The 22,924-nt window shown below is 34.0% G+C and overlaps 2 protein-coding genes across 2 annotated transcripts in view; both read right to left on the minus strand.

The window, feature by feature from the left end:
- Nucleotides 1-1,031: 1,031 nt before the first annotated feature.
- LOC125823367 (uncharacterized) lies at nt 1,032-3,791 on the minus strand. The gene is made up of 5 exons (XM_049502751.1): nt 3,418-3,791; nt 3,206-3,332; nt 2,828-3,115; nt 1,559-1,666; nt 1,032-1,448 (listed from the first exon to the last, which is right to left on the minus strand). The coding sequence occupies exons 1-5, from the start codon at nt 3,789-3,791 to the stop codon at nt 1,032-1,034; spliced, it is 1,314 nt and encodes a 437-aa protein (XP_049358708.1).
- A 689-nt stretch (nt 3,792-4,480) lies between these two features.
- LOC125823368 (uncharacterized) overlaps nt 4,481-22,924 on the minus strand; it is a 37,072-nt gene continuing 18,628 nt past the window's right edge. Inside the window, exons 3-8 of the mRNA XM_049502752.1 lie at nt 8,990-9,104; nt 6,397-8,309; nt 5,946-6,312; nt 5,541-5,855; nt 5,354-5,453; nt 4,481-5,269 (exon numbers count right to left, since the gene is read on the minus strand). Of these exons, the coding sequence (XP_049358709.1) occupies nt 4,481-5,269; nt 5,354-5,453; nt 5,541-5,855; nt 5,946-6,312; nt 6,397-8,309; nt 8,990-9,104 (3,599 nt within the window). The remainder of the gene's footprint in view (nt 5,270-5,353; nt 5,454-5,540; nt 5,856-5,945; nt 6,313-6,396; nt 8,310-8,989; nt 9,105-22,924) is intronic.

Below are 22,924 nucleotides of genomic sequence, written 5' to 3' on the forward strand. Positions count from 1 at the left end.
GTGGACTGGTTCAACACAAATGTATAATGTGTTATCAGCTACTTTCTGAACACTTGGTATTGGTGTTGGTGGTAAACGTTGATGTATGAGGAATTCTATAGTTTTTGAATTGGTTTGAATTGTTCAGCTTATGGTAGGTGGCTTACGAGTGTCCAACCAGAAGGACTTATAGCTCTACATGGTTATTGAGGATTTTGAACTGGGTTGATAACTCTATTTATGGAATTATCTAGACTGTTGTAACGCGTTACATAGATCCTTGATGGTAAATAGAGGTTGTGTGCTCATAGTATACAGAATTATTGGAGTGACCAAGAACTGCTTCAAGTTTCGGCATGAGATATACACTACTAAAAAAACAGTGTTTAGCGACGGATAAATCCGTCGCCAATAGACATATATCCGTCGCTAAACTATATTTGCAATGGATTAGCGATGAAATGTTGACCGTTATAATTTTGCTTGTAGCTAACCCCTTTGCGACGGCAAAATTGATTCCGTAGCAAGATTAGCGACGATTTAGCGACATATGATATCCGTAGTAAAATGGTAGCGACGGAAAGTTTTGTCGCTAGATTTATATATTTCGTTGCAAATTACATAAATGAATTCGTCGTCCTATAATTTTACGACGAAAATAATTTATCGCTAATCCGTCGCAAACTTTTGGCAACCAATTAATATTTGTCGCAATCCGTCACCAATTTTAATTCTTTAACTATTCCCAAAATTCGTCGCAATTTCCATCGTTAAATTTGTCGTAGGTATAATTCTTTCTATTCATTTTATTTATTTATTTATAATATATAGAAAATGTAAATTATTAAACATCCTAATAATAACAAATATTCATATAACATAAATGTTACTTCATATATAACCCGTGCACCAAAACATATATTCATCTAATATTAAGTCCAAAACATCTACACCAAGTATCAAACATCTAGCAATTACTAATGGTTAGAACTCGTAATTGTTACTGCATAATTTGTTTTCCTTTAACAAAAATCAGATAAGAAAAACTAATGCTAGGGAGAAGAAATATGGTCATCATCTGAAACAACCTTATTAGGCACCATAGGTGTTGCTGATGATGCGTCACCAATAGGAGTATCAGTTGATTGATGTGATGGTAAAGAAGTTACACCTCGTATGCGCTCAAGTAATATAGGAATCATGTGATCAGTCAATGTAGGAATCAATTTCTTCACGAACTCATCCATATTTTCCATCGGTGCAGATTGAGAAACAGATGGTGGTATTGATGATGAAGCATCAGATTGAGAAGAGATACAAAGATTTGGTCCATAGTAACTTTTTGCTTGAGTTCCAAGACCATATATTCTTTTCTTCTTTTCTCCACCTGCAGCTTGATAATATGCGTCACGTTGATCAATATCAGATTCAGACTCAATTTTCTCACGTAATATTTCTTCATATCTTTCCTGCAATAAGTAGAGACATTAAAATTATAATAAAGAATACTAACTATAAGTTTCTCCAAATAAAAAGAATATGAATGTCAAAAGTCGATAATTTTATAAATTCTACTTACATGAACAATTCGTGCTCGCTCATCAACAAAAGATTTTCCATCGTGATCATGTGTGTGGACGTGCAAATGGAGCTCACTTGGTGTTGGGTCTCGACCCTTTTCAATAGCCTACCCAAAAAAAATAAATTGCCCTAGTTATGTTATGAACAATATGATATAATTAGGTAAAGTATTTCAATAAACACAAAAGGTCTATTTAATTTCAGTGAGGAACCCACAATTGAGGTCGCCCCTATGGCAGAAATAATGCTAACAATTCAAATCGTGCCTCTAAAGATGAAGGAACCAACATTTGTAAGAATTGAGATATCTTTCATAACTTTCTTATGCAAGTTTCAGATTCAAAAATCGGTGACAACGAGCCAAAAACTGTCCAGAATAGTACTTGGTGACAAAGAAAAAGATTCAGATTCAGATTCAAAAATCAAGTTCTATAATAAGAAGTTATTCATATTCAATCTATTGCATGCAATGTCACAAGACAATCTAAAATATTAAGCTCCCTTCTTCTATAAGCAAGACCCATTAAGGCTCTTACAATAAAAAATAGATTCTAAGGCAACTAACTATTATAAGCTTGTAGAGGTAGTACTGGTGAAATTTTTTGGAACAATTAATATGTACCTATACTCATGTGTTGGATATTTTTCTTTAAGCCGAGAATTTATCGAAAACAATCTCTTATCTCACAAAGGTATAAATAAAGTCTATGTACATCCTACTCTCTCTTAATTTTACTATATTACATGCTAGCGCTAGCCAAATATCCAGGCAGAATATATCTCCATTTTCTTATGCCATCTTGGTAGAGTTCACATCTTTGTACACATTCAGGCAAAGCTTTTACATGTAAAGTTCAAATCTATACATTTTTCCCTGTAACTTTTTATTTTCTCTAACCAACTATTATAATGTGGGGCTTTCATTTTTATGTTTTTCCAGCCAACATACAGTTCTAGCTAAAGACATTCATCACACTATACAATAGGCAAAAGTATATGTCAATTTATCTATTTGATTTTGTTCGCCTTATGTCCAAATTTACAATCAGAAAGAATACAATTAAGAGTTTAAAAATCGAAAGTGTCATCAATAACAATTGTATGTTGCACCAAAACAGATGCACTGCAACAACAGTCCCAAAACATAATTGAACAAAAGAAAAGAGGCACTTCTACTATTTGTGTACTATCGACTTTTAGTAATGACTAGAAGATAAGGAAAATGTATTTTGTCGAAGAATATATATTGCGTGAAATATATACTTACAAGTTTCTTACGATGCTCCCCAATAGAGATAGATCCACCTGTATGAGTTCCGATAGCAGCTTCTCTTCCTCCACGACGATTTTTTTTATTTGTTTCTGACTTCGCAACATTCTCAGGAGCTTGCCAAAGCCTCATCCAATTTTCCCACACAATATCAGTTACATATCCGGGATTAGTTCCGTTCTTTTTTATTCTGGAAATAAAATCGCTATATCGTAGTGATGCCTTAATCTCCGATTGTCTTTTCACTGCATTTTCATTAGTTGAAGAGTCCCAATAGAATTCCTTCTGAAATTAGTTTGTAAAGTAATAACATTAATATCATATCTATAAAAAGTTTATCACTTTCTTAAACTCAATTATAATGAAATAACATACCTTGAATTCTCCAAAATAAAAATCTTTTACAGGTTGCGAGACACCTTTCCAATTGATTCCATTGGGATCAAGTTCATTTTTGAAAGACTTAGCTATGAAAGTAGAGCATGTCGAAGAAGGCTCCAATCTATACAAATTTCAGGACATTATTTAAATACATATGTATCTTATTAAAAATATATATACTAATGATACTATAAGCATGGCCTAACCCTGTAGGAGTAAGAGTAATAACTGTTCTCCGCTGCCCACGATTATTGGACTCACCTTCACCAATTGTGCTGCTTTGAGTAGATGCACCCTCTCCTATTTGATTACTTTCATTAGGTGTAATAGGAGATGATTCAACATCGGTTGGAATATTATTGTGATTTGGCATTTGAACGGGTGGTGTACTGCTAGGTCCTAGTATTTGAACTTGATTTGTACGATCAAGCCCACCTATATTAGAACTTATACCACCTTGTTGAGGACTAACTGTTGTGGGAATAGGAAAAGTAGGCATTTTTGGAGGAATAGCAGAATTACCGCGACCTGAGGATTTTCCTACACGACCTGCACTGCCTCGACCTCTGCCTCGAGCCATATCTTCAAAATATGTAAGTATTGTAAGATCAACACTTGTAAAAGATCAATTATTTTTAAATAAAGTTCATCAGTATGCCCAAATGTTACTAAATTTCATGCATATGACATACTAAAAATTAGAGCTAGAATCTCCTGCAGATTTTAAACAGATGACTAAACAGTCTTTTCGAAGTAAAATTTCAGACATATAAAGTCAAAATAGGGGGAGGAAAACTATAATCAACTAAATAAATGCAACTGAAAAACAATACTAACAGATATCATTGCAGCTACTACAGCACGTCTAAGAAGTGAAGAAAGTAAAAAAGAACATGAGAAGAAAGAGTAACTCATCCCACGATAGTGAAGCTGAATACGTAATAGTACAGAAAACAAAAAAGAAAAAGTTATCGAAAACTTACCTTACTAGTTGCAGCAGTCGAAGAGAAGAGGAAAAAGTCACAATAGTTGAGAATAACCAGCTGAACTCCAAATTTTAAGGAAAATCTATAAAACAAAAGGCAACATCAAAAAATAGAAATCTCAAGTTGAATAAACAAAACAAAATTCTTAATCATATCGAATAGAAGAAAAAGTCATTCAAATATTATTACATTAAAAAAACATAAACTAAGGAAATAATAATATTATGAAAAATTACTACACTCAAAAAATATTGAAGATACAATAACATATTGTTATTAAGAACTAGTCACTATCTAAATCTTCTTCAAATTCTTCCTCATTCTCCTCAGTTTCTTCAGATTCATACTCCTCCTCAGTTTCTTCAGATTCATACTCCTCCTCAGTTTCATACTCCTCCTCTGTAGATTCTCCAGGGATTTCATGATACTTTGGATGTAACCCATCAATGGGTTCTTCCATTTCAAGTACACCCCCATTTAAATCATGTAAGAGTATTTCTTCATCAACAGAAACATTCATATCTATCTCATGGACTTCAACTTCATTGACTTGAAATGGAACATTCAGTTCTGGAGTTGGTGCCACTTCCTCATCAGGTAATTCCACAACATTACGAGGTTTAACCTTCAATACGGCTAACCAATCAATCTTTTCCTTTTTCTTGCTAGGATATGGGACATAACACACTTGTGTTGCTTGCATTGCAAGAATAAAAGGTTCATACTTTTTATACCGACGACGTTGGTTAACATCAATCAATTTGTATTGATTATGCTTCTTCACACCAACATCTATAGTTGGGTCAAACCATTCACACTTGAATAAGACAGTTTGCTTTAAAGGTTCTTCACGGTATTCCACTTGTATAATCTCTTTTATCCGTCCATAGTAATCACCAAAATTTGGATCTGAGATACAAACTCCACTGTTCATTGTTGATCTAGCGCTACCATAACATTCTGTATGAAATTTGTATCCATTAACAAAATACATTGAATGACATGTAGCGCCTATTAATGGTCCATGAGCAAGGCTACGCAAGAATTTATTCTCTATATGATTGCATCGGACCTATTTAAAAAAAGACTTAGTTAAATTCACAAGACAATTTAGGTTACATTACTATATCAAAGTTAATGATCGTTGGAGACTTACGTATTCCTTAAACCATATAGAAAAATATGCCTCAAGGCTCTCATCTATCTGACACTGTGATAAATTGGGAGATTCTTCTTGCAAACGTTGCACGTACATACTTCATTAATACAAAATAAGTTAAATAGAAAGTCATAATATATTAATATGTTTCTAATATTAGGTGAAAATAAATTTTAAATACTACCTCACAAATGGCTCAACCTCTTCACAATTTAGTAATATGTAAGTTTGAGCGGCCTTGATTTCATCAAGTGATAAATTTCTTTTTCTTGTCTCTCCCCATAGTCGACCTGGATGGGTGAATATTGATAGATTTCCTTCAAGATCCTCCGTAATACCACCATCATCATTACGGTCCACATTATGATTACGTGTCATGACATGAGGTTCAAAATAATGAGAAAATAATAGTGTTGACTCTGTCATCAAGTATGCTTCACAAATAGAACCCTCAACACTAGCTTTATTTCCAATCATCCTTTTAAGAGTTCCAAGGTACCTTAATAGATAATAAATGAATGTACCATCATATTAGAATTACCAAGTATAACATGCTTGTCATAATTTTGTCATAAAATTTCACATTTACCTTTCAAAAGGATACATCCATCGATATTGTACAGGTCCAGCGATCTTTGCTTCATATGGTAGGTGCACAGGCAAATGTTCCATCGAGTCAAAGAACCCTGGAGGAAATATACGTTCTAACTTACACAAAATTTGTGGGATATCTGCTTCTAATCTCTCCATGTCATCCACTCGTAGAGTGGTTGAAGTAAGATCTTTAAAAAATAAGCTCAACTCTGTAAGTGCTTGCCACACATTACTAGGAAGTAATTCACGAAAAGCAATAGGCAAAAGTCTTTGCATGAACACGTGACAATCATGACTTTTCATGCCATATAGCTTTTTCGTATTTGTGTCTGGACATCTACCCAAATTTGAAACATACCCATCTGGAAATTTCAAATCTTTGACCCAATTAAACAAGATAGCTTTTTCTTCCTTGTCTATTGTTTATACAGCTTTGGGGTATTTACCATTTGAATCCTTTGCCAACTGAGGTCGATCACAATAGTTTACCATATCCAAACGTGATTGTGAATTGTCTTTGGTTTTATCAACAATATTAAGAACCGTGTTAAATACATTATCAAAGACATTTTTCTCAATATGCATGACATCAAGGTTATGTCGAATCATGTTAGAACTCCAATATGGCAAATCCCAAAAGATACTTTGCTTTTTCCATCCACAAGACTTACATATTCTTCGATTAACCTCTTCTGCATCTAACTTAGTTACTTTCCTTATCCCTAAGTCACAAATTTGGTTCAAAATCTCCTCTCCTGTTTTGTAAGGTGGTGGAAATCTTTTGACAGTCTTGCCTTTAAAAAAGTTTTTACGATCTCTCCGGAAAGAATGATGTTGGTCAAGAAACATCCTATGACTATCAAACCAAGATGTTTTTCTACCATGTTCTAATCTAAAGGATTGTGTCTCTTCCATACAATAAGGACAAGCTAACTTGCCCGCAGTACTCCATCCTGATAACATAGAATATGCTGGAAAGTCACTTATAGTCCACATCAAAGCTGCCCTTAGTTGAAAGTTTTGCTTTTTTGAAATGTCAAATGCTTCTACACCTGTCTCCCACAACAAGGTCAACTCCTTTATTAGAGGTTGCAGATAAACATCAATTTTATGTTTGGGATTGTTTGGCCCTGGAATAATGACAGTTAAGAACATATACGCTTCCTTCATGCACATTCCTGGAGGTAAATTATATGGAGTTACAATCACTGGCCACGAAGAGTATTTCCTCCCAGTCTGACTGAATGGTTGGAAACCATCCGTACATAACCCCAATCTTACATTTCTTGGTTCATTGGCAAAAAAGGTATGAGTTTCATTGAAGTGTTTCCAAGCATCAGAGTCTGATGGATGACGCATTACCCCTTCGTCCTGTGTATGCTCATGATGCCATCTCATATCAACAGCTGTAGCATGAGATGCATATAATCTTTTTAATCTAGGGATCAAAGGAAAATAATACATTTTCTTATAAGGGACCAATTTCCGCTTACGAGAGCCTACACGACGCTTATACCTCTGATTGCCACAAAATTTACAAGATGTAAGGTTCTCATCATCGCCCCAATATAACATACATCCTGATTCACAACAATCAATCTTCTCAACTGGCAAACCCAAGCTACGCACCAATTTCTTTGTTTGATAATAGTTATCAAGCACTATGTTATCTTCAGGTAAAGAATCTTTCAACAATTGCATCATTTGGTTGTAACCTCTCTGTGACATGTTGTTCTCCATTTTAATGTTTAACATCCTAGAGACAACTTCAAGTTGAGAGACGGAGGAACCGGGATACAATTTTGCATCAGCGGCATGTAGTAAATCATAAAATCTTTGAGACTCAGGATTAGGCTCCTCCTCCATTGGAAGATCAGACGCCTCCTCTATTGAAGGATTGATCTCCTCCTCCATTGAAGTTTCATAAGTATGAGATGACTTATGTTCAATATTGCTTTGAAATTGTCGACTCAAACCTTGATCAAAGTTTGGACCAGCTACATCCAAAACCATTTGTCGGTACGGATTATCATATCCCAATTCAGGTTGAGTTCCACCATGCAAATCATTAACATAATACATCTCATCAATAGCATCTTCTTCCCCTTGATATTTCCAAACAAAATAGTTCTCAACAAATCCGTATTGAAAAAGGTGATATTTAACCATTTCAACATCCATGTATTTAAGGTTATGACATTTTTTACAAGGACATTTAATGTTGTCACCACTCATACGATTTTTTTGTGAACATGCATACTGAATAAAGTTATTCACACCGGTTATAAAACTGGAGAGTATACCCCCTCGTCCATCCAACCTCTCATACATCCAACCACGCTTCAAATTACTCATGTTCCTATAAATTTTAGAATAATCAAGACAATCAGAAATTTCTCTTATATAAGTTATACAATCTGGATGTCCTACAAAGAAAAGATCATATTAAAATACCTTTATGAAAAAGAGTATATCTTTGCACTTTTTAAATCATTCGCCGCCTTTTCTGTTAATATAAGTGTTCTTGATCACTGTCCAGTTATCTTAAAATATATTATTCTATTAATCTTCAGTTACAAAAAGTGCAATAACAAGAAAATGATAAGTTGCAGGAAGTGCAATGTCAAGGAAAGGTTCATACTGAAATACCTTTATTAGTTCTCCTTTATGCTTTTTTATCACTGTCCAGTTAGTTTAGTATGATTTGACCCAACTATAATGTTATTTTAAAATAGTGTACTCTCTTAAATCCCTACACATAAATGATATGATGATTTGTTCTACTACTAATTCTAGTTTAGGCTAATTAAACGTCAAGTCATTTGATAATTATAAGCCTAAAGTTAGATCATAAAATAAGTACTACACTTGTATTGTACTCTAATTATTGTAAAGTTACAAAAAGTGTGATGCCAAAAAGATAATACAAATATTACTGCAAACAATCAAGAAAGTGGTTTGAATTTCATTTCTCTTGCTAGTAACTAATTTCTAGTGTTACGATTGTAAATATAATGGAGTACCAAATAAAAATCATACCGAGGAGCTGAAAAGTTGAGAAAAGGTGGATGAAAAGAGAAGGATGCAAGACGAGTGAAATTAGTGGAACAAGACGAGATTTGAGAGCCTTGAAAGATTGCAACGTCAGCAAAATCTGTGTATAACATTTGAAATATTAACCACCATAGCATAATTATCCCATGTCTGCTCACAATCAATACCTTTCTGAAAGTTTCATCAAGCATAAAGATGGACAACCCAAAATATTAAACAAACTAAGAGAGATAAGTAGAACTTACGTAAACTTGATATAGTTGTTCTTAGGATAAATAAGCAGCAACACGTTCACGAAGAAGCAAAGGTCCACATATTCTCCACAAACTATAATAACACCATGTGGAAAAGAAAAAAATACAAACTTAAATATCATTGTATGTTGATCAGGTGAATTTCTTTACATAAATAGAGGAGCACAAAGAAAAGAAACAGAGAAGTAGAGCAGAGAAAACAAGCAGTTACTTAATAGCTATGAAAAATTGAACTTTGCATACTTTACATTAAATCTAAAATTTGTGAAAGACATGTTAATCTGATTAACCATCAGAGATCTCAATCACTTGTATCTAATCCAGCAGAGTATGACAACGAGAACTCAAGAAGAATCTTTCATTTGATATGGAGCAAGGAAAAAATCTTTAGATACACCAAAATTTGATTGACTTACTGCAGAAATTTAGGTACAGATTGGATGAAAATTTTGCTAGTCTCTTCTTGATTTACTTTCTTGTGTGTGGCAAAAAAAAGTTGATGGCAATAGATGTCATTTTTTGTTTGTTTGTTATTCATTTCTTTAATTATGTGTATGAATAGAAAATCATTTTTTGTTTAGTTTATGAACAACTTCTTTAAGTTGATAATGTTAATTCTTATCTAAAACTCTCTTTCTTGAACCATTTTCATTAACTTGTATTTAATTCGACAATGTTTGACAATACGTAAAAATTATAATTGAATCAGCTACCAAATACATATAGAAATTACTAATCGACTATCACAAATAAACATTTTTTCTTTAAGTCATGACTTTGACAAACCAAGAAAAATGAAATAGAATAAGATAGAGAAAGAGAGCTTACTTGGTTAGCTGTTCTTAGGACAAACAGGCAGCAAACACATTCACGAAGAAACAAAACTCCACACATGTTTCATAAGCTGCAATAAGGCCTTCTAAAATAGAAAAAAAAATAGAATTTAAACACCACTATATATTCTCATAAAACGAGTTATACGATGCCTATACTAAACTTTTCAAAATAGAAAAATACAAACAGAAGTTAAAAATAGAACTCAAAGACCCAACAAGCATAGCAAAATGTATTCCTGATAATGCGCAGAATCCTGTTGCTGTTCAAGCTAAACCCAGATAGAAAAAGTGACTACTAACAACAAAAAAGTAGTCTTATTCACAGTTGATTACTAACAACAAAAAGTGATTATGTTAAGATCTGGTTTTGACATCTTTTATAATATCAATAATCTCTTAAAACAAACCCTAATTGCAAAGTGTAACTCGATTATGGCAAAATCATTCTTCCAAGTAGAACCCTTGTCTCATATTTCAAGATTACCAAAACCCACAAACAAAATCAACACAAATCCATAGAACACATCTTAATATACAAAAAATAAACTCGAAATTAGAGTATACAAAAGTTAGTACAACTCACTTGATTTTGAATTCGAAAATTGATAGAAACTCATTGATTTCTCACATTGAAGAGAGTGAAAGAGCAATTAGTAGCGTATTTGAAGAATGGGGAAGAGGAATAGTTGAAGAGCCGAAGAGAGACAGTGGGAGAGCTCAAAGCTTTTGTTAGTAGAATGGAGAGGGAATTTTTGTGTGCCCTAACTTATCCCTAAATTTTTATTTTATTTTGCGACGGATTTAACGACATATAAAATTCCGTCGCTAACAAACATCTTTGATTTATTTAGAATGGAAACTAACGACAGATTTTTCTATCGCTACAAAATATAAAATTTATAAATAAATACTAAAAGTTGTAACGACGAATTTTCCGTTGCTAATCCGTCGTTCAAAATTAATTCAATTTGTCGCAGCCCTTTCGTTGTTAAATTCGTAGGAAATATTAAGGCGCCAACTTTTCGCGCTAATAAATAGTGACGGAATATACAATCCGTCGCCATTACGTCGCTATAGAATTAAAAAAAAATTGCTTATTATTATTGCGACAAAATATTTATTCTGTAGTTAAACCGTCGTTATATAGCAACGGAATATAGTCCGTCGCTAAACGCTGTTTTTTTAGTAGTGATATGATGGTTTGAATAATAGTTGAAGCTGGGTAAGTAAAGGATCGCGTGTAGTCGTCGTGATTCAATAGTTCTATCTCAATGAAAAGGTACTATGACATTTAGAACTTGGATTATTAGCGATTGGGTGAGACCCATATCGATCGTGGAATGCTTCAATGGAAGGAGGAAGGACCATAATTCAAAATTTTGGAAGCAACGATGTGTTTCTAAGAATTACTGGAAACTAGTGGCCGTCTGAGGGTAAAGTAACTGGCCGGTGTGACTATGATGTTCTGGTAGTATTGATATTGTTGGCTTTAATGGATTATTGTAAAGAGTATGAGAAAATGGATAAATTGAGTATGTCTATGATTGTTATGAGGTCGGACTGGCTGATTGTGAAGTCAGACGAATGGGAAGGTGTGTTATGGACATCGTGGAAGGGATATCTTGGGTTGTTCAATTTCGGTTTTGTATATTCTTATGTGACCACCTACCTCATTTCAGACATGGTTTTGGATTATGATTCTCTGTCTATGTTCAGACGTGTTTTTACTTTTGTGGGTGGATGCCTAGTGGTGAATCGGATGGACCGATTCATGCTCTCTTGGCAGAATAGAATACTTGTGTGGGTGGGCCGATTCAGAGATAGTGGGTTCAATGTGGTATTGGGGTGGTGGAAGGTTTTCAGAAGTTCTACAAGTGTCATCTTGCTTTTGGAAAGGTATAGGGAGGCTACCGTATGTGGCTACAGTTTTTGGCTATTTTGGTATTTATCTTGCCCCTGTATGCATGGTTCAGCTAGGTGTGGTTCGATGCTTAGGTGGCCCGTGGGCCTAGTTCTTTCGTTGCTGGAATTGTCTACAATTACGGATCCTACATCAGTGTTTTGGTGGCATCCTTAGAGGTTTTATATGCTTGGATAGGTCGATCATCAGTTGGATACTTGATCATTTCTATCTGTGGGTTAGATAAGCGTGATTATTCCAAGATGGGTGCTCGATGGATATGCATCAGATTAGTATGACTCAGACTTGTAGAAATGTGGTAATGAGAATGGAATTTATTCTAGAGTCGGTGATGATTCGTGTGTTATGAGAGCTTGGTGACTGATTTAGGTTCATCCTTGATTTTTCTGTGGTTATTGATTCCGAAATTTCTCTCGTGGTTACATGATTAGGGGTTTGTCATGGTAAATACGTTGTGGTTGTAAGATCTTAGATTCAGATTCAGTCTTTGAGTTAGTCGGTGGTTTGAAATAACCCTTTGAGGGTTAAGTTGTCAAGATTGGTTTGGGAATCCTTATATGGATTTTTGGGATAAGGTTTAAGAATGGGTTCGTTTGGAGTAGTAATTATTGAGTTCGGAAATTTCACCTCGAGGTTGATAGCGTCGAGTATTTTTTGCCTTCTTCTACTTTATGTTCGAGGACGAACATGATTTTTTAGTGGTGAATAATGTAATGACCCTAAAGGTCATTTTTGGAAATTTTCATAAAATGAACGTTTTACCCCTCCCGATAATTGCCCCGAGTCCTAATTGTTGTATTTTTGAAGTTGGTTTGAAGGAAAATTGAAGAAAAGTTGAGTTTTTAAGAGTTAAAGTTTGGTTAAAAGTGCTACTTCGAGTCATTTGGAGTTTCGAGACTCAAATCGGATTTTCGTCGATTCCAGCAGTTTTAGAATGTCGAAATGGGTCTATGAGAATTTACGGAGTCAAATTTGGAGTTAAAATGAAGATTTGAGGTCCTAAGTTGCTAAAATTGTGAAATTTTGATCAAGAGTTGACTTTGGTCAACAAACAAGGTTCCGGTGCTCGAAATGGAATTCTGAGGGCACCGTTGGATTCAGGGGGTGATTCTAAGTCTAGAATGAGTCTTGGTTGAATATTTAGAGGCCCCGAGTGCGTTTCGAGTTTTTGAGCCTAAACTTAGTTTCTTGACGCCTTATCGGATACCGGGTCAATGAGACCTCGAATTCAAATTCCAACGATTTCATTGAGTCCGAAATGTCATTTTCAAGCTAATACCATATTTGGTTTGTGTTCGGGAAGTGCCAAATGAGTTTTAGGTGAGCTTTTAAGCTTCGTAGATGCTTTGACACTATTTCAGCAAATTGTGTCAACTAAAGGGTTCATTATTAGTTTTAAAGGTCGAAAAATTATTTCGAAGGTTCTGCAAATTTTGGTGCATTTTGCTAACCTGAGATTGGACTTTTATCGCAAATAAGAAATAATTATTTACCGAGTAGAAATGATATTTGACTGGGCAAACGAACATGAAATTGAGCTCCGATTGAACGAGCAGGTCCGTATCATTATTTACGACATTTACAAAAAGAATTGGGTCATTTCACTATCGTATGAGGAAATTACGGCCTTTTTAGTGAAAGATTAACTGCTGTTTTTCTGGTGCATAACAACCATGTACTGTTATAAAATCTCATAATGTGTTCATTTGGTATTTTGAGCATATCGGGAGTTCTAGAGATCAGAATGGAGTGATTCTTACGGGTTTCTTCTTGAATTAATATGAGGGTTAGTATTCCATCTTCAATTCGACATTTTTCTCATAATTTCTTTATCTGGTTTTTTTTCCCTATCCGTAAATCTCTTGGGAAAAATTGGGGTTTTATCGATTTGGACTCCCTTTTTGATGAAAAAGGTATATTTACGATCCTTATGTTATGGGCAAACTGATTTTAACATAAAATTATTGATTCATCGATTATTTTCATCATATTAACCGCGTACAATTTGGACTTTCCCGATAAAGTTAAAGTTTGATAAATCGAGAATTTCAAGGTCGATCTTAACTCCGTTTTTGATGAAATTTCATATTTGAACTTATCTAAGCATGGGTAAGATGTTTTTTTTCAAGAGATATTTCATTTTCGAGTCGGGTTTCGGATCCGAATATTTTAGGCTTCTTCAAGAACGTGGATTTTCCTTCAAATTGAGTTTGTGAATTGATTTTAACTCCGTTTTCAAATTGGTTTTCACCATTAGCTTCCAAATACTTTAAGGAAAATTTTACATAAAAAATTTCCAGATTTGGGTATCGTTTTCCGGTTTGAGACTTTTGGACTGTTTTGCCCTTTTTCCCTAAATTTCTTGATTTTGGTGTCATTGGACTCGAATTGTGATTGTGAATAATTGTTTGAATAGATTATCGTGATTCAGATTATACTCAGAAAGGAAAGGCTCAAGTCAAGTAACTTTTGGAGTTCGTTTTAAGGCAAGTGGGTTCCAAACTTTGTAAAACTCTTAGATTACGCACGACTGCTTTCCTAATGTGTTGGGGACTAATGGGGATTGAGGATGTATTTTATTTGTTGATTGAAATTGTTGTAAATGAAAGATGGGGAATAAAACGAGCTAAATGTGTTATATGTGACTTGAATTTGTTGAATAAGTCATGTGATAACTGATATTGAGGGGATAGAAGAGCATGAGTAGGCTATGATTGATACAAACATTGATGTTGAGACAAATGATGTGTAATACTATGATGTGGTCGTGATATGGTTGTGATTGAGACATGTGATGTGTAATACTATGATGTGGTCGTGATATAGTTGTGATTGAGACAGGTGATATGTAATACTATGATGTGGTCGTGATATGGTTTTGATTGAGACAGATGATGTGTAATACTATGATGTGATCGTGATATGATTGTGATTGATGACATGTGCATATTCATTATTCATCCCATGTGTGAACTATCTGTTGCATGAGTTCTAAGACACTGATATGAGGATGGATGGATATGAGACACAGTTGAGACTAGCTCCGGCTAGCGATTTGGATGCAGATGGGATCTGGTTCCGGCGGTGATACATGGTCCATGTGTGGCCCCCATGGGTTCTGATTTGAGTATTCAGCGCGGACTGATTACGTCAACAGATGTGTATCGTAGGACAAACATGCATCACGACTACATGACATCATTATTGCATTTTGCATCGCATTTGCCTTATCTTTGTCTGTGATGTGTGGATTGTATCGGTTTACCCTTCTTATGTGGAATTTGATCTACTTGCTCTTATTTGTTGATATGAGGTTGATGAGGATATACTGTTGGTTCTGGCTGTTGAATATGATCTGTTAGTATAGGTTGGTTGGTTTGCTGCTAGATTAAAGTTTCGGTGGTTCGGTTGGGATTGAAAGGAGTTGTTTGTAGCTGCTAGTTTTGCTTAGTTTAGAGTTACTTGCGAGTACCTGTGGTTTTTGGTACTCACCCTTGCTTCTACACAATTGTGTAGTTTGACAGCTCTCTCTCAGATTCGGCTTAGTAGTTTCTTTAGCAGATTGAGCTTCGGGACATACTCGAGAGGTAGCGGTTCATTCCAGACGTGCCCTTGAGTTATCTTTACTTTCAGTTTTGTTCTATTCGAGAACTATACTCTGAGACTTGTATATTTTTATTCGAATTTTGTATTTAGAGGTTTGTACATGTGACAACCAAATTCTGGGTAGTGTTGAGTCTTAATTAAAGTCTTCCGCTTATTTATTATCTTTTATTCTCGTATTTCTACTTCTCTATCGTTGTGGTTGGGTTAGGCTGACGTGTACGGTGGGAAATGGACACGTGCCATCACATCCTGATTTGGAGTGTGACACATTCATAGGCATATGTTTTCTAATACAATTCAAATTAAAATTTTAAAATATCCAATACAAACTTTGAGTAAATCTAATATAGCGGTTGTATTAATTAAGATTATTTTTACCTTTAAATCAATTTTATATTATTATATTTTTACACAAATTTACTACTAAAAATATTTTGAAAATATTTTGATTTTATCTAAAACATATATAGAAAATTTATTAACATGCCATTTAATTTCATGCTATCAAATATTTTATATGAAATGTTAGAATTAATAAATTATTAACATAATTTTCTTATTCAAACAACATAAAAAGGACAAAGTACAAACACGTAAAAATATTTGAAGCATCTCATATTTGATCAAGATAAAATAATCATAAAATTAATAGTATTCTTAGAAAAAAATCACCATAATAAATTATAAAACTAAAAGTTATAATATTTTGACACAATAAAATAAAGTGTGTACTAATAATATTAATTTAATATGCTCAAATAAATAAGTTAATGATTAATATTATTGTATTATTATAAATTAAATTCTATTATTAAGTGTATAATACATTTTATTAGTTATTTTTAATTATAAAATTATTACATTTTAAATTATCCGCGCAACGCGCGGGCATGTATACTAGTTTATATTATTAGTGACAAAAATAAATGACATAGTAAAATCTATTTTTTTATAGCTAAAACTTATAATATTTTAGTACGAACTCTAATTTGTCGATATTGTAACAACATATATTTTTGAATGAATTTTTTTTCTGTCCAAAAAATAATAAATTTTAAGACAAAAAATAATTTGTCATGAATTAGATACATTATTAGTGACGAAATAATGTGTCACCGATAACTTTAAATTTGTGACTAACACTACTTAACAAATGGCGGCAATTATATTTTTGGTGGGAAACTTTAGGGGACAAAACTTTGCTACAATTTTTTATGTTTCGTCACTAAAAGTATGTGCATATATTTAAGCAAGAAAAGTAAATTTTGTCACTAAAAGCGAAAAATTAGTGACAAATTTAATGTCGTAACTAATAATTTCGTAGTTATATATCATATTTGTTGTAGTGATTGGTGCCCATTTCATATTTTTATTAAGAGAAAAGACATAAAGTCAATTTTCAAAAAGACACCTTAACTTTGCAACCGTCCTATTACCCACTAAACAATTTTGAACATATATTATTATATCATTTTTTGTCCACCTGACATAGAGAGTGGTGTGCACTCTCTCAAAGAGAGTGAGCAACGTAAAATAACTAATATAATTTTATTTTTATAAGTATTTTATTATTTAAAAAAATCTTATTTTTCTTATTATTTTAACTTTTTTTTCTTTTTCTTTTTTTATCTTTCTTTCTTCTTTCTTCTTCAAAAATTCATTGCCATCTCCATTGAAGCTTCTCACTTTCTGTCACGGCCAAAAATAACAAGTCATGATGGCACCTATGTTCCCAACCAATAGGTAAGCCAACCCAATACTTTACCAATTCAATTCAATATTTAAAGTAGAAAGATAAATGAAAACATCATATTCAATCACTAAGTCATTTAGAAATATGAAATGCAGAAATCTAAATTACCATCCCAAGATTTAGTGTCATAAGTACAAGAGCTTCTAAAAGTCAATACAAGTCTCTAATTATATAACAAGTCTAAACATAAGAAATATCCTATCAGAATACCAAAACAACCTAATAACTAGAGATAGATGAAGGTATGGGCAGCAGAACGTCCAAGCAGCTCACCACAACTTCAAGATAAACCAAACTCAGAATCAAGCTCCAAGAAATATGCTCGAATTTGAAATACAATCTGCACCACAAAAGAGTGCTGCAAGTGTAGTATGAGTACGAAACCACGTGTACCAGTAGATCTCATAGACTGACAACAAAGAAGTAGTGACAAGAGTATATAAGAAAATAATTCTTTAATTTTTTTACAAGTCCACATTATACTTATCAACCAAGTTTTCATCAATAGACATAATTAAATGTCAAGAAATGTTTAACCACCAATAACACATATAATCAACGAGAATGAGGGATGTAATGAGATGTAATGCAATGTGACACCATGAATGATATGCCTCAGATACCAAGTACTCTCTCAACTGTATATACATGATACTCCTCTAAAATATATCGAGAGTTCATGACGCATGGGGGACTCGCGAAGTCCATATATCGACACGAACGATCTCCACGTGTCTGTGCGGACGATCTCAACGCACTATCATAAAATCAAACAATCTCCAGCATAGACGATCTCCACGTGCCCAACTTATAATCATAACCACTCACTCGCACGGACGATCTCCACGTGCCCAAATTATAATTTTAACTCGATCTCAACATGGACGATCTCCACGTGTTAGACCTTTAATCAAACTCAATCTCACGTCAATGCATGTGCACAGTATGATACCAATAAAAGGGGATGATGCAACATCTCAATAAATCAAATGTCGTTATGACATATAATCACCTCAATTATACGGGTTCAATAAGGAAACACAACCATACAAAAGAAATCAAGTCACTAAGTACATCAGCTAATGTCCATATGCCTTGGCATTCTTGAATTACAATCTATCATGTTATAGTAATAAACTTTCCCTTTAATAACACAGGTACTCATACCAATGCCCGTCACACCATTGGTACGAGACCCCATCTTTCACCCTTACCAATTGTCTATTCCATTTTTTATCTTTAATTAGGAAAATGTCCTTCAACGGAGTCTAAAAAGTCTTAACATACCTCGAATGCTGAACACGTGTCATGAATCCCCAAGATTTTGCCCTTCCCTTTCGCAAAGCTTCAGCACGTTCACAATCTATCACATATGCATTATTCATAAGTAAACAAATCTATAGACATTTATCGAGCTATACCTCAATCCTGAACCCCAAAACTTATTCAAACTTCACGAATCTTACCATCTTATTCCCCTTAAAATTTCGCACTTATATAATATATTATTGACTTAACCATGATGGTCACTCTTGGACCAATTAACCAGTACTATTGGTAAACAATTGTGAACACCACCAGAATATTTCAAGACACAAAATATGATATGAATTTAACTAAGTGATACAGTGATCCTGAACCAAAGCAACAAACAACATTTGTACTATCCACTACGCAGCACCTTACATCCACTCACCTATCATTAACTCAAAATGATATATAAATCTCATCCAACCTCATGACACCAAACTAACACCCATGATATATAATGAAATTCCTAAATTTTTGGTGCCATCTAATATGTCAAGTCTCATATTCCTAAATTTTAAGCCTAGAGTTATATCTTAATTCCACTAAATTACATACTCTAATAGTGTTCATATATATCCATTATGCTTAATAATTAATAGTGACAAGAGTAGCAACATAAACTAACAAAAATTTAACAAAAACTCCAACTTCCAAGCCTTCATAATTACTATACTTCAGTTCCTTTTTAAATGCATTACCACTTAAAATCATGAGTCAATCATTACCATACTGATTACTCTCTCCTAATTAATAATTAATTTATCCTACCAAAGAAACCATTCTACGGTATAGTGTCAAGTTTCCAAAATTTGCTTTCCTTAACTTTATTTATTATTTATGTTCCAACCGAAATCTTATCAACACAATTCTATATCCATTAATGACAAATTCCGACCGAAATCTTGCTAGCACTGATTTGTTGGCAACAATAACTTACAACATATTTCTAAACCCGTTAAGCCCAATAAAATTCCTACCCAGACAACACATACACACATGACAATATCAACTTAAATTATTTTTCTTTTACCTGGCATATTTCGAGATGGTTGAGGTTATGCGATGATTCTCCTCGTCGTGTGCAAATAGAAGTTTTAGTGGGTTGTGGGGGTGACAAAGAATTATTAACCCTTAATTATTCTTAATTCATCTATTTACATGGGTCAAATTACTTGGGTATTAATTGAATTATGGATTTGGCCCACTAACTAATAACTATAATACTCATTAAATAAAAAGTCATCAACTAGATACTTGTAATTATCAGATAGTTTAAAATTGTCACGACCCAAAAGTGGACGTGATGGCACTCGTCTTAACCCACCAAGACAAGTCAGCCTAAAACTCAACCATTACAATAAAATGTGGAAATTTTTATAATAAACTCAAAAATACCCCCAAAATCTGGTTGTCACGTGTACAAGCCTCTAAAGTATTACAATTGAATAAAAAGAAAAATACAAGTCTCATATGACATTGTTTCTAGAGTAGAACAAGATCATAAACAAGAGTAAGAAGGGTCGCTGAGAAGACAAACAACTACCTCACAAATCTCCCAGAAGCCTTGGAAAAGAAGAGAATGACAAGTACCACAAAAATCCAGGCTCGTAACCTACAAAAATTTGTAGAAGCAAGGGGTGAGTACCAAACCACACGGTATTCAGCAAGTAAACCTCTAAACACGAGCTAAGGGGATAGAATACAAGTACTCCTTACACTCCAACCGAACCTTCACAACTATAATCTGTATAAAACCAGCCCAACCTAACAGTTCACAATTTACAAACACATATCTCAACAACAACATTCTAACAATCATATATTCTCAATAACAAGCTCAATATTCATCAATTACCACCTCCACAACTACAACCTGCTTAGTACCAGCCTAACATAACAGTTCACAGTTTACAAAGCACATAGCTCAACACAACACTCTAACAATTTCATACCCTCAACAACAACAATAGTTTCATATCCTCAACAACAACACTCTAACAATTGCATATCTTCAACAACAAGCTCAATATTCATCAGTCACAAGTTCCATAGAAAGGCACTCACAAGATCAGCAACACACAAGATCAAGTTCACCAATAATAAAGAAGTGCAATGCAATGAAATGCAATGTCAAGTATAGTGATGCATGTCTGACCTAATGATACACACCTGCTGTCTCTCAGTCCGGGACCCATGGGGGACATATCTGTCCATGCATCCATCGCGGCGCGCGATACGACCCTCGATAATAGTAACCATCGCGGCGCGCGATACATCCCTCGAAATATAGTATCCGTCGCGGCGCGCGACACGTCCCTCGAATTATAGTATTCATCGCGGCGCGCGATACGTCCCTCGAAATGGTACATCTTCTTTATTTTCTTATTCTTTCTCAATGCACATAACGCTTGTCAGAACCATGTCTCAGAACAATGCAAATGACATGTTCACACAAATAATGAGGAGATGACCATTTTTATAACATTGCACAATTCACAACAAGACAATCAGGATACAACATCAACAACGATTCAACAAGCCTTTCAACCCAGTCTCAAACATCACACATCAACAATTAACCACATTGCCTTTTATTAACCCTTTTTTCATCATTAGAAAATAATCAATATGTACAAGTCAACACATCACCGAGTCTCATTACCCCTAAACACATATCACAAGGAAATACACGAATTCCATACACTTAACAAGGGTTTAGAAATCCACTTGCCTTAATTAATTGAACAATCACTCCAGGTCTCGAGTCTTCCCATCTCGTTGAACTTCCAACTCAAAGCAATCTATTCAAATAAGTAACCACGATAAGATTCTGAATATATACTAACAACACTCATATTGCTATGTGTTTAGCCTTGACCCAAAAATCCACCCAAGTTTATAATCAAGTTCTTAAGCTCGATGTCAATTAACATATCAACTCTCATATTTCTCAAATTCAAACCTAGGGTTAAGTCATAATTTCCCCAAACACTATAACCCTAATAGCTTTCATATAATATAATACACTCGATATTTAATTAAATGTCTCAATATATTAAAAATTGAATTTATAATATAATAAATGATTAATATTATTAATTTCGAAGCCACTGTTACAAAAACAAATCAGTGGCGACAACATCATGACCCCACTGTCAAAATCTTGCCTTTTTTCATGTAAATCCCCATCTATAATTCATTTCCTACTCTTCAGTGATTCAATTCCCTGGAATCCTTTCGCTAACAAACAAAAAATCAAAGTTCTTATCAGTTCGTCCCCACCCAAACCAAAAATATTACATGCTACACACGGTCAAAACTTGCTAAATTTCCAAATACCTATCAACTTTCATTAAATAATCAGTAATATTAACAGTGAACATTTTTCAAGCATTAAGTATATAAATATCACAAGTTTCAGATTGTTTCTTACCCGCCGCCTGAAGCACTTCTCCTTCGTTGTTCCCCTATCTCCTTTTTGTTTCTAAATAAAATAATTAGGTATAATTCAAAGTGTTAAATTTCACTAATTTAATTTAATTATATGGTACAAATGGTATAGGGTCTTAAATAAATGATCACTTTAGCCCATTAACTATCGATTAAGTCAATTATTCACAATTACCCATCAACTAATTAACTAAAGTCAATAAATACTTCAAAATTACCAAAAATGACCTTTCGGGTCATTACAAAAATACCCCTTTAAATTTTTTTCCGGAAGAGTCTAAATAGTCCTAGTTCTCAAAATGACCTAGCGGGTCGTTACATCATCTACCACTAAAATAAACGTTCGTCCTCGAACGGTAAAAGAATAGGAAGTACCTGAATGCTTAAAAAGCTAAGAATATCTCATTCACATGTCCGACTCGATTTTCAAAGTAGCCTTCTCATTTGAACGATGCTTCCATTGTACATTAATGAAGCAATCTCCTTCGACCTCAACTTTTGAATTTTCTTATCCAAGATGGTTATCGACTCCCCATCAATGTCTAATTCTGATCAAGTAACACCAAATCTCATTGAATCACATGAGCACCATCCTGATATTACTTCTTCAACATCAAATATGAAATGCAGATCCCGATAAACTAGGTGACAAAGCCAACTCGTAAGCTACCTCACAGATACACTCAACAATCACGAAAGGACCAATATCCTTGGGCTCAACTTGTTCTTCACTAAAATCTTATCAAACTCCTTATGGGTGAAATCTTCAATAAGACCCCGATCTCCAAT

Source organism: Solanum verrucosum, unplaced genomic scaffold, assembly GCF_900185275.1.
Source record: "Solanum verrucosum unplaced genomic scaffold, falcon-dt-bn FXZP01000095.1, whole genome shotgun sequence".
Taxonomy (NCBI): Eukaryota; Viridiplantae; Streptophyta; class Magnoliopsida; order Solanales; family Solanaceae; genus Solanum; species Solanum verrucosum.